At 36.3% G+C, this 13,194-nt stretch overlaps 1 protein-coding gene across 1 annotated transcript in view; it reads right to left on the reverse strand.

Annotated features, from left to right (window-relative positions):
• Positions 1-4,369: 4,369 nt before the first annotated feature.
• Positions 4,370-13,194, reverse strand: part of LOC107728616 (nicotinamide phosphoribosyltransferase-like) — a 17,384-nt gene continuing 8,559 nt past the window's right edge. Inside the window, exons 6-11 of the mRNA XM_016538857.1 lie at positions 10,006-10,136; positions 7,855-8,080; positions 7,389-7,508; positions 6,508-6,648; positions 6,265-6,390; positions 4,370-5,574 (exon numbers count right to left, since the gene is read on the reverse strand). Of these exons, the coding sequence (XP_016394343.1) occupies positions 5,401-5,574; positions 6,265-6,390; positions 6,508-6,648; positions 7,389-7,508; positions 7,855-8,080; positions 10,006-10,136 (918 nt within the window). The 3' untranslated portion in view covers positions 4,370-5,400. The remainder of the gene's footprint in view (positions 5,575-6,264; positions 6,391-6,507; positions 6,649-7,388; positions 7,509-7,854; positions 8,081-10,005; positions 10,137-13,194) is intronic.

Consider the following 13,194-nt stretch of genomic DNA (forward strand, 5'->3'; position numbering starts at 1 on the left):
TCGAAAAATTTCCCCTTATGACTGGTTTTGTGGTCCAGGGTCCCATAAAACAACATATGCTTCTAAAATTTTAAAAGGAAGAAGTAAACTGCCATATCTTTTGTTGATGATGTCAGTAGAAATGGCGCTATAGCAACATCAGGGTCATGGGTTCAATTCCCAGGAAAATACAAAAAGCCAAGGCAAAAAATCTGCACACCAAACGAAATGCAAAGTTCAAGGTCCTTAGAACAGGAGTTTATTCCTGAAGCTTTATATGGATGTGACAACAAAAACTAAAGTGCACAAACAAAAAAGTGACTGTGCACACACATACAAAAAAGCAAAAGTTTCAGTCCTGGCTGGACTATCTTCAGTACTAAAGATTCCAACACTGGTTAACAAACATTTAAGGAGATCAAGGCACAAAACAGAGAACAGATGATCAAACTGAATCAGCTGAACAATTAATTGAAAATGCAATAGGTAATTAACAATCACCGCCAAAATGGGTGGGTTTTACCCATTGCATCTTTAATTAATTGCCCAGCTGATTCAGTTTGTCTATCTATCTATCTATCTATCTATCTATCATTTAAATAACAGAATAGTTCACCCAAAATTGCACATTTTGTCATCAGTATAATTTTAGTATCTTTTCATATTCTATAGCCTAGTAATATATTGAATTAGCTATTATTATTTTTTTACTTTTTGCAGTTTTTATTTTAATTTTAGTTTAGGTTTTAGTAATTTTGTAATGTGCTTTTGTCACTTTTATTAGTTTTGTTGTGTGTGTTTATATATATATATATATATATAGCTTTTTTATTTCAGTTTCAGTCATTTTAGTACTTCAACTTATTTTAGTTAGCTGCCAAGACAACATTTCTAATGTTTAATATTTTTATATAGCCTATAGTCTACATCAATGGTCTTAGCTAACAATAACAATGCTACTCAACATGTCGTTCCAAACCTCTATGATTTTCTTCCTTCTGTTGAACACAATAGAAGATACTTTGAAGTTTTTTTTTTTTTTTACTATTACTATGAATGTTAATGGTGTCCAAAACACTGGACCCCACTGACCTTAACTGTATGGGCAAAACAAACAAACAAACAAACAAAACAAAAAAAACATACCCATTTTTCAAAATATCATTTCAGTTGAATAGCTGAATTTTTTGGGAGAACTGAGAAGGAACCATTTTATAGGGCTGAAAATGAACCTTTGGTGCTGTGCTGCAGTGTTGAACCTTTCTGATTGAGCACTTCCTCTTTTGAATTTCAGATTTTTTTGACAACCATCTATATATAAATGGAGATGGTGCAACGTTCAATTTGGTTTCAGCTCCATTTTCACGCCAGGCTGCTAAACCAATCACCATGCCCATACTAAACCACAAATGAAGTGAAATATGCTTAAATATAAAAGACAAAACGTGAGATTCTGGAATTGTGCTGTGTAAATGCGTTATCCCTCCTTTTATTCTGCACCACTAATCTGGCGGAAATAATCAGGATTAAAATTTGCATTCCGGGGGTGAAATGAGTACAAATGAGAAAAAAACCAAATAATGGGCAGACGCACAGACACAATAATGTAGCGGCGCTACGCTTACGATTCTCACTTCTTTGTTAACTGCCGCCGTAAAAATGAATAAATGCCACCGACTGTTGTTCTTGTGCATGTCTACACAATGCGTGCTGTCTGTCATGATGCAGCGCTGCGCGCTTGCCGGTGACATTTGAACAGTCGCAAATGTAAGACAGGTGCGACAGAGCTGGAGTGTTACCTATGGTTACCTCCACCCTCACCCTGTTATCAGTGGTCAACAGACCATTTCACATCTGAATCCATGACAACAAGCTTAGCAAAGAGGTTGCTTAGCAGCAACTAATCCAATGAGCGCCGAGCGGCCTATCAGTAGTGACAACAGTGTTAGCCAATTAACAGATACTCTGAAGATGCTTTCCTACATGCCATTTGCTTTTCGATCTGCGACATGCTGATTTAAAATATGTCTGACACTTTAATGGACGAAACAAGCCTCGTTTTATTATCTGCGCAAGCAACCACCAGCAGTATTGAATTGTGTAAGCATTGCGCGCATTTTCTGGATTCATTGAATGGATGCATGTATACCTGGATTAATTATGAGCTATCATTCGAACTGCAAATTACAAAGCTGCCTGGAATTAAAAATATTACTAGAGTACACTTAATTGGCACAGGAAGAATATAATGAGAAGAACGGACACATGTGGTCTCTTGACGTTCTAGGAAATGAAAGTAGGCTAAGTTTCTGATTTATTGTGATGCGATTGTAACTTTTGACTTACTAATGTAGTATAAACTTGGTCCTGGTTTCAGAGGGAAATTAGAAGTGGACTTTTGAAAATGACCAATAGATGGCTCCCTTTCATTAGACTATCTGTCGTCTATGACAAAACGTCCTCAGATTTCCAAAAGAATTGTTTGGTTTTTATGCAAATTATTTGGATCAGATTGGTTATTGCTATTAAACACAGCAGAATTATAGTTTTTTTCTAAAAGGGTTAAGAAATGTATTAAAAGTGACAGCAAAGACATTTATAATGTTACAAAAGCTTTCAATTTCTGTTCTTTTTAAGTTAAATGTTGAAAAATGTGTATCACAGTTTCCACACAAATATTGAGCAGCACAACTGTTATAATGGTTGATAATAATAAGAAATGTTTCTAGAGCAGCATATCAGAATGATTTCTGAAGGATCATGTGATACTGAGGACTGGAGTAATGATGCTGAAAAGTCACGTTTGACATCACAGGAATAAAATAATTTTAGAATATTACAAAAAAATACTTATTTAAAATTTTAATAATATTTCACAATATTATTGTTTTTACTGTATTTTTAATCTAATGCAGTCTGATGAACATAAGAAACCAAGAGAGCATAAGAGTGAGAAAACTTCTTCCCGAAACCTTTAAACCGCAATTTAAAATTATAGAATGATGATTATTTGAAATGTCTCATACACACATACGCTTATTGACTTCTGCAAATTAAACCCTTGTCTAAATAGAAAGTGTGTGACTATTTTGGTCAGTGGACAAAATTGCATTATACAAATATGCTGCACATGGTCAACGGAACAAACTCACCCAAACTCTACTATGACTCTCATGTCCTAAAAAAGCATTTCAGTCTCAGTGGTATAAAAAAGGTACAAAACTGTCACTGGGGTGGTACCCTTTTAAAATGTAGCAAAATGTACACGAGGTAATAAAATGTACCTTTAATGTACTATTTAGAGGTAAACCAGGAACAAAGATGTACCTTTTAACTTTTGTACCTTTTGTCACCCCAGTGACAGCTTTGTACCTTTTTTCTGGGAGTGAAACATAATGACAGTAGGCATTTTGTGATGTCCACGAGGATGTGTATGAAAAGTACATTTCATGTGAATACAATATAATTGTGCAACAATAAAACGTGTTAAGGCAAACCATCGTCTGTTGAACATAAACTGAACCATTGTCAGGTTTCACTGGAACTTGGAAATACAGACTTTTCTATTTTGTTTTGCTCAAAACGACATGCAGAGGAAATTAACACATAACTCTTCCTCATTCTGAAAGTCGCATTCCATTCCTTTTCTGCTATGACAGTTATGAAGAAAGCAGGCTGTCCAAAAGGGCACAATGTGTTTATGCAATTCAAAACTGGGAAAAAATCCAGACATACTGGCACCGTCAAAACCATCACTGCTTTTGGTGCATATTCTGTTTCCTTTTTTTCCATTTACAAAACATTAACTTTTTTCCTTTCGAAATTACCGAAACACACACTAAAACGAAAGGATGAGACATGTTAAATATTGAGACGAAGAAGTTCGATCTATATTTATTATATCTTTTTTTTTCTGTTTGCTTGTCTATTTGTCATTCAAAATATCACTTCTGTAAAATAAAAAAAATTCAACAAGAATGCAAGAATTTCAAGAAGAAATTTATCATTGAAACTACCATTAAAGAGTATTTACACAACAGAATAGATGCTTTTTAAGTGTAAGGATCATCACTTCATATTAATATATATTCTTATTGATTAAAAAAAGAGGTAGGGTCAAACTGCTTCATTTCAGATGTTCGGAACAACCTGGAAATGAGTCATTTCCATGATCGAACACAAAGATGATGACACAATAATCAACGTACACTGTAATTAAACCCACTGCACATCTCATTCAGCATCAGCATATAGATGACAGAAGCTTGAAAAAAGAAAAAAAAAAAAAAGAAAAAAAAGCAATCACTGAACATCATTCATTCATATGTGAGTCACAGAAGGATAAAAGAGAGAAACTGAGTCCAAACTGTGATGGACAATATTAAGTGTGAAAAATGAGGGGAGGAAAGGACAAAGCAAGAGAGAGTGACCTGAGCACTGAGGTCCGAGTGGTTTTTAAGGCACCATCAGCAGCTGTATGGAGACAGAATACTGCAAAGTGTTTGTATGATGCATTCTGTGCATCTCAGATGGAAGTCTAAAACCAGCTCCACATAAATCACACTATAACTATTATCAGGAAACATTTTGATTCTTTTCTATGCAGCATTTACTTACTGAGAGTGTTTATAACATCAGGATCAATTTGCTGTTCTAAAATCCCCAGAGAAGAATTTTGTCCAACAAAATTGTGCCAACGAAAGTATTATTCTAAAAAGTCAGGAAGCAAATTTACGTGAGCTATGTAACAGCAAGAAGACACAAACCGGGTGGATCATTTTCAAGTGTGTGTCTCTATGTTGAACACAACATGGGAATAGTTTAAAACTGATTATTGTTAAAAAAAAAAATTTTAAAAAAAATGCATCATTGTTATCTTGGCATTATGGGTGTCTAAAAAATATTAAAAGAACACCCAAAATTCTCCAAAAGTGAAATAGTGACTAAATCTAATTTTTGCATTTTCAGAGAGTGTCATTGTACGTCACATCAGAAACCGGGATCATGTGCAGAATTGCTGGTGCAGAAGCCCTGATACGATCATGAGATCACCTCAAATTAAGTTTCCTTCATTTATCAATGTACTGCCAGGCGATGCTTTAACAACATTACAATCAATCGAATGCAAACCCTGCCGTCATATACTCCTGAAATATATTTAGATGTTTCTGAAGCACCAACAAAGGTATTTGGCATCTCAAAGTGTGGTAAAATGAAGGAGGAACTAATAAAAACCGGTGGCAACCAAATCCAAAATTTAAGGGTTGCCTGAAAAGTCTAAAAGTCAGATGTGATATGTATTTGTATATTGTATTGGCAACACTGTGTTCTGCTTTATTGATGAACATCTGAGCGTTGTGGAATAGGTCTGTGGTTGGTCTGTAGGGGGCAGTGTTGAGAACAGTGCGCATACTGTGTTTATTAATGCACGCCGTTCATTATGCATTTCTGGTGGCTCTCCAGGGTACTGTTGTCCTCTTTGTTGTGCTGGGAAGGGCTCACGTCTTCTTCCCAAAGCTGAGCAGCTTTACGGATCTCATCCAGAGTGTACTCCTGCAGGATGGTGCCATTTTCAAACACAGTCACCAACATGTCCTACGAAAGAAGATCATATTAAAGGATCACCAACTATGACCAGCACTGTTTACATTTTTACATAGAATACATACACAGCTGTTCAAAAGGTGGGAGTCAGTACGATTTTTTTTAAAGAAACTAATACTTTTATTCAGCAAGGGTGCATTAAATTGATCAAAAAGTGCCAGTGAAGACATTTGTAATGTTATATATATATATATATAACACATGCTGTTCTTTTGAACTTTATATTCATCAATGAATCCCAAAATAAAATGTTCATGGTGTCTTCAAAATGTATTAAGCAGCACAACTGTTTTCATCACTGATAATAAAAAGAAATGTGTCTTGAGCAGTAAATCAGCATATTAGAATGATTTCTGAAGGATCATGTGACACTGGTATAATGGCTCATGAAAATCCCAGGATTAAATGAAATTAAATGTATTATATAATTATCATTTATTACATAAATATTAATTGTAATAATATTTCACAATATTCCTGTTTACTGTATTTTTTACCAAATATATTCAGCCTAGAATTGCCACAGAATTAAATGTAATTATCTATATGTATCATCCGTTCACTAAAGTTTAATGTGGAAAAAAAAAGTTTAATAAATGCAAAAATGTGGCACAATACAGTATGTTCATATGAACGATCTTTGGGAAAAATCTGGGAAATAATAGGTTAAGCTGATCTAACCTCCTGTGGTTTGCCTGCTCCTCTTTCCACCGTCTCAATGAAGCCATCTGAATTTCTCCTCAGAGAGAGACGACCACGCTTGGATCCTTTAGACGGGTCTGTCACTGGCTGCTTATAGACGTCCATCTATGCAAACACAAATTACATATAAAAAAATAATAATAATAACAATACTCCTCAAATGTACTTTTTTAACTCGTTTAAACAGGATGTTTTTAAAGTGAAACTGATAAAGAAACTCACGCCTTTGCCATTGGTCTCCACATAGCTGCACTTAAAAGCGCAGTTTAGCGTGTCTCTGTTGATTTTCTGCAGCAGTGCGCTTCCGCAACCAAAAAACACATTTTCAGCACTCCAACCCTCATCGCTCAGTTTCTCGAGAATCTGTGCTAGGCAAAAAAAGAAAGTAACACTGATCAGATTATGATCAATGATTTACCACTGTGTAATCGGTAATAATTGTTTATAATCAAACAGTCATGAATGATTGATAAACATTCAGGGCCAGTATCAAGTTGACCCTGTACACACCATTCCACACATTTAATAACGACAGCAATATTAGTATGTGATAACATGCTAGTCATATGAGCACTAGAGTGAGGTCCAAAAGTCTGAAACGACAGTGAAAAAGCTTCTATTTGGCATTTCACTAATATAGTCCATTTATTTTAATTACTCACAACTATTTGATTTGCATTTAATTTGTGCAAGAATTTGCATAACAATGTGTGTGCTAATTGAAAAATTGACATGGATTTCTGAACGTATTATTTGTTTTGATGTTTTGCTTTACTGGCAGCAGTGCTCAAGTTTGCTTTTGTGTAAAAGCTGAATGTTCTCCAGTATGATTTGAAGACGATTTTCCAAAAGAGCACCTTGTGCTTCAATGAAAGTAAGAAGAACATATGACAGTCTGTACTAAGGAATTCTCATGATCATGATCAATGTCACAAATTTCACATATATATATAAACAAACAAACAATATATATAGTCTCTTATGCTCATCCAAGGTTGCATTTACTTGATACAAAATGCCTTAAATATTAATATTGTAACATATTTTTACAATTTGCAATAATTTCATGTTTTTGTTCTCTCTTGGTCTGAGGTTTAGTTTACCTCATTAATTGAGTTCAGATCAATTCCATCCCCCTGGATAATGCGCAGGTATGATGGGAGCACCTTGTAACCAACTGAGTTCTGAGAACATCCGAAACACTCCTCCAAAATCTTTATCACCTAAAAGCGAGACAGAAGAGACAAATGAAGGAGGCAAGCAAGTGAAAATTAAAAGCATAAAGGGCTATAAAGCCAGCTAATCAATCTTAACTCCACTATTTCATTCATCAAATACAAACAAGCAACAAACTAATCTGAAAGACAGTATATAAAAGGAAAATCAATATTCTAGAGCATTACTTTCACACAGACCAGCCAGCCCAGAGCAGCACAGAGCTGGAAAAAAGCCTATTTGTTTGAGTCTTGACTCCACTAAAATAAAGTTCAATCACTGAAACAGCTGCCTTAAGGTCTGTAGTGAACACTACTCCACTTTGAGCACACTTGGTATATGATACACACACACCTCTATGAGGGTCTGAGCGGGGTCCCCGGAGTCTGGACGAATAATGAGTGCAGAATCCTCACTCCTCTCCATCACTCTCTCCTTCAGCTTGTCCCCCCAGATGTGCTTACAAGCCTTAAAAATATCATAACTGTCGCTAACCACAGCTACAGGCCCAGAGGGAAACTGGTCCAGCAGACACTCATACGCATCTTTCTCTCGGCTCTTGCCCCAGGAGATGATAGTACTACAGAGACATGAAAAACAAAGTGTGACAAACCTTCTTCAAATGATCTACAACACTAATTAGTGAAGTCCCACCCACTCATGCTTTATTTAGTTTAAAGGTGGATAAGGTGCATTATAAATAAACCGAATTAGAAAGAATCATTTGTTGCAAATGAGTCATTAGAGTCTAACGATCCTTAGCCGCAGAGCTTTAAAAATGTCGGAGTGATTCATTGAATGGTTGAAAAACTTACATTTGAACTATATGAGGATGGAACAGCGTCACAGAAGAAATGGCGTGATTTGAAATAAAGAGTGAGAGCTATACTGGGAAACGCACTCAACCACACAGACAAAAGGCGCTACAGCTGCGAGATGGATGAATGTGTAGCTACTAATAGAACTAATTAGAATCAACGGAACAAATGCAAATTAACATGCAGGTGTTTAACGTCACCGTTGAATTTCACGACACAAGCTGTTTAACTGACTCACTGCCCAATCAGTCTTAAAGAGAATTTCTCTACTGGTCACTAATTTCCATGCAATCACAATGAAGTTTTCAAGCTACAAAAGAACACAAAAATGGTCCATACAAATTGTTCTGAAGCCATGTAATAGTTTTGTGTCAAAACAGACTAAAACTTAAGCTGTTTATGACTGAAAATCTTAACGTCTTCCCTAACAGGTTCATGAGAGTTCATGAGATTTGTGAATGAATCGTTCTTTTGAATCAGATTCATCTGGTTCTCCAATTAAACGCGCCTAATCTGGTCACAGTGAATAATGGTTTACTGAATGGGAACACAAACTCTATGTCGTCATAATCACATATACATCTTATATGGTGTTGTAAGTTTTGAAAGCTCCAGTCCCCACTTAATGTAATTGCATGGAAAAAAGCAACCATTACATTCTTCAAAGTATTTCCTTTTGTGTTTCAGGGAAGAAAGAAAGTCATATAGGTTTGGAGTGATAGAAGGGTAAGGATGTTTAATCAATTTATAACTAAACTAAAACAGGTTTCAGCATTCCAAGGTACCATATCATATCATATTCAACCATCTTAAAGGATTAGTTCACCCAACAATGAAAAGTCTGTCATTAAATACTCACCTTCATGTCATTCCAAACCCATAAGACCTTCGTTCATCTTCAGAACACAAATTAAGATATTTTTGATGAAATCCGAGAGCTTTCTGACCCTGCACAGACAGCAACGCAACTGACACATTCAAGGCCCAGAAAAGCAGTAAGGACATTGTTAAAATAGTCCATGTGACATCAGTGGTTTAACCGTAATGTTATGAAGCTACGAGAATACTTTTTGTGTGCAAAGAAAACAAAAATAACTTTATTCAACAATTTCTTCTCTTCTATGCCAGTCTCCGCCGCGCATTCACGAGAGTACCACTCTTGTGAACATGCGTGGAAGATTGACACAGAAGAGAAGAAATTGTTGAATAACATCGTTATTTTAGTTTTCCTTACACACAAAGTATTCTCGTATCTTTGTAAAAATTAAGGTTGAACCACTGATGTCACATGGACTATTTTAATGATGTCCTTACTACCTCTTTGGGCCTTCAACATGTCAGTTGCGTTGCTGTCTGTGCAGGGTCAGAAAGCTCGGATTTCATTAAAAATATCTTCATTTGTGTTCCGAAGATGAACAAAGGTCTTACGGGTTTGGAACGACATGAGGGCGAGAAGTTAATGACAGAATTTTCATTTTTTGGGGAACTATCCCTTTAAAGCTGTGTTATTTTAGTATGATTTAATATTATAAATACTATTATAGTATTTATCAATTCACTTTGAAACTTTCCTCAAACTTTATTTCTTTCAGACGATCAGGTTTTAGGTGGGATGTTACACGAAACTAAATTTGATTATGCCTTGACGAAATAAGTGTGCAGTAAGTACACAAGTGCATTACTGTACCTGTGTTCTGCAGCAGGGATGGAGAATCCAGCCATAGGACATGCATAGTATCGTTGTGCCATCAGCAGACCCGCCACTGTATCTGTGCTGCAGAAATTCACCAGATGAGCAGCTCCACCAAGTGCTGCCGACTAGATCAGTAAAGAGACACAATGAGTCAATTAACCTGTTTAATGTCAAACCCCTAGTCCCTAATGTCTTTATTGTACAATAATGTTCTTCAGTGGTGTCTCCAGTGAAACCCAAAAGATCAAATGTTGTGATTTCTCTCACACCATTTAAAGCATAAACGCTGATTCCCATTATGTTGATCCTGTTTTTGTAACTGTATTATAGACAGTGGCTTTTAAGAAGCAAATCATATGAGAGGTTGTGACTTTGACCTTTGAAATCAATTGTGTGCCCAATTTAAAGCCAATAAGACATTTTCTATATTCCCCTGATTAAACACTCAGGTTATTGACTTTGTCTCAGTTCATTCATCGCAGGGTCACAGTAATCAGGGGGGATTTGCCCTTTAGTGATAGTCAAGGGAAGGTTGTTGCTCTGAAAAGTGAACACGTTTGATTCCAAGCAAAATCTCTTTAGCCCCCTGAGGGGAGCATCAATATTTCTTGCTCTACTACAAGGTGTATATTTATGTGGGAATTTGAGGAGTCTATTTCTTTTTCTTTTTTAATTTAAGAACTGATGAGATCTGGGCTTGATATCAATCCAGGGAAATCAGATCTGCAACAAGGCTTTAGTCTGCCGCTGTGATTGTAACAAGGATCTAGGGACTTTGTCATGTAATTGTCAATGCAGTGGAGGGGCACAGCCCAGCACAACATGATGGATCAGCATAAACACCAATGTTATTTTAATATTATTTCTACACTATTGTAGAATTTATAAATATTTTGAATAAGCTTTTATTTTTGGATTTTCAGTTTTCATTTTAATTAAAATTTTTAGTAATTTTGTGCTTTTGTCATTTTTTAAAATTCTATTTAAACTTTAAAAAATAGCACACAACTTGTGTGGAGTACTTTTAAGGTACTTTTTCAATACATTCTGCTAAACTTCTCTTTATCCACTTAAGAACAAAAGTCATATGGGTTTAGAAGGATTTGAGGGTGAGTAAATGATGACAGAATTGAAATCTATCACTGCTTGTCCCCTGAACAGAAGAGAGTGGTGATGGAGAGTGAGCAGGAACCCTGAGTATCAGAGGCATTAAACTCTGCTTGGCATCATTAATCTCCTCTTGAAGCCATCATTAATCCAGTCAGCCGCAACCTAGAAAATACACTATCAATATCCCACTGTCCCTAATGAAGACTCGATAGTTTTACACAGCATGCTTCAGTCTGTTGTCAGCTGCTGAGGGAGAAGCGTTTGGGCTTTCTTAGATCCCACACTGATGTTCTTTCCCTTCCAATTCATTCAGTTTCTTCCTTAAAATCATTTTTGCACTTAATTTTCCGACAAAGTCCTGCATGAGAGTAACATGGAATATTGTCATGTCATATTTTATGTAATTGCCAGTGATCAAACAGGCTTAAACACACACAATAGCAATATTACACTGACAGTTGGCAGAGAAATATGCCATAAAGCCAGATATAACGTGGACCTTGATTAGGACGCCCAGATGGCTTTTTTTTTTCATTGGACAGTCATGTTACCCAACAAGTGAAATTCTATAGGACATAACTGATTGTTACTGGTGTGGTTCGACATAAATGTCAAGTTTTAGTTGGAAGAGAATAAAATTAAATGAAACCACAAATAAAATAAAATAATGAAGTAAAATATTAGTACAGTGGTATTATTATTATTATTATATTTCCTATGGGGTTACAAAAGTTGCAAGTTCAAATCTCTGCTAAATGTCTGCTAGTTTAAATTTTTTTTAATTAAAACAAAGAAAATAAAATAAGATATTAAAACCATAAAAACAAATCATAAAAATTATGAACCAAATCAAAAAAAGAAAAAAAAATTAAACCTTCTTAGATTAAAATGTAATTAAATCGTTAAAAAAACAATAAAACTTTTGAATTAGGGTTGGGCCGATAGACTATGCCATCGTCCATCGCCGATGGCTGACAGACATCACGATGTTAAGCTGATTTTTTCAATGTTAATGGTAAATGCACCTTTTCTGTTTGGTCAGGCTGCTGGATTGATCTATGAAGGCTGCGTCACCATGTCCAGTTTTAGATCATGGCGTACTAGTCTCAAAAGGGCACCACAGAGGGGTTATGTCATACCTCATCAGAATCCAGTGGTCTCACTTTCGCACACAAAGGTCTCCTACGCTCAGCACGCCCAGCCAGTCAGTAACAGACTCACTGCTTATCACTAGCCACCCAAAACCTGAACCCGTCACTGTGTGATATAGATGAAACCTGACAGAGTTGACCTTTACACAGCAGACGGACCGATTCAAGAGCCAAACAGTCATCTTTACTCACACAACTCTTCAAACAGCACCACCCGATGACCCAAAACCCATCAGTGTGACAACCTCACTCAAACACGGCCAACAATCAGGGCTCTCCTACCTTTGAAAAATACAGAAATCGAGAGCGCACTGTAGGGTTGGGCGATGTCTACCAAATTGGCATCGGACGATGTCTACAGTGAAACTTCGTGATGGACGATGACATTAGGGGGTGTGCCCGAAGCGTGAATCCGTATGCAGAAAGGCACGGAAAACAAATAACGCGTTCTGTGGAGCCACTAAAGGGACATGGTTAGCCACTTGCTAGCGGTAGACTGTTACATTATAGTACATGAAAGTTCACTTACCACATACACAGAGTAAGGAGAGATGACTGATAGGACAATGGCGAATGATTTGCAGATACTGAGCACCACAGACAAATATCTAATCTAGTAAAATGTGTGGTAGCGGCAGTACCAACCATTGAACTCCATAGTATAGAGTCCGTGTGTTCGCGAATCTCGAAAAGTGAAAGTGAAAGTAAAATGAGAGCGCGCATTCGAAAGCGTTTTCAATGCCCTGCATATTAATAGCGGCTCCCTGATGCCCGCAGTTTATATACAGTATAATTACCCAACGATATAATTGCGAGAGAAAGTATTGAAATATTTGTTTTTTATCATCCCATCTCGTAAGCTATTAGGGGTTCTGTAGTACACTTAATTTCCTTTCCGAACACGAAATTGGGATGCGGCGGA

Source organism: Sinocyclocheilus rhinocerous, unplaced genomic scaffold (genome assembly GCF_001515625.1).
Source record: "Sinocyclocheilus rhinocerous isolate Xijiao unplaced genomic scaffold, SAMN03320098_v1.1 scaffold757, whole genome shotgun sequence".
Lineage (NCBI taxonomy): Eukaryota > Metazoa > Chordata > Actinopteri > Cypriniformes > Cyprinidae > Sinocyclocheilus > Sinocyclocheilus rhinocerous.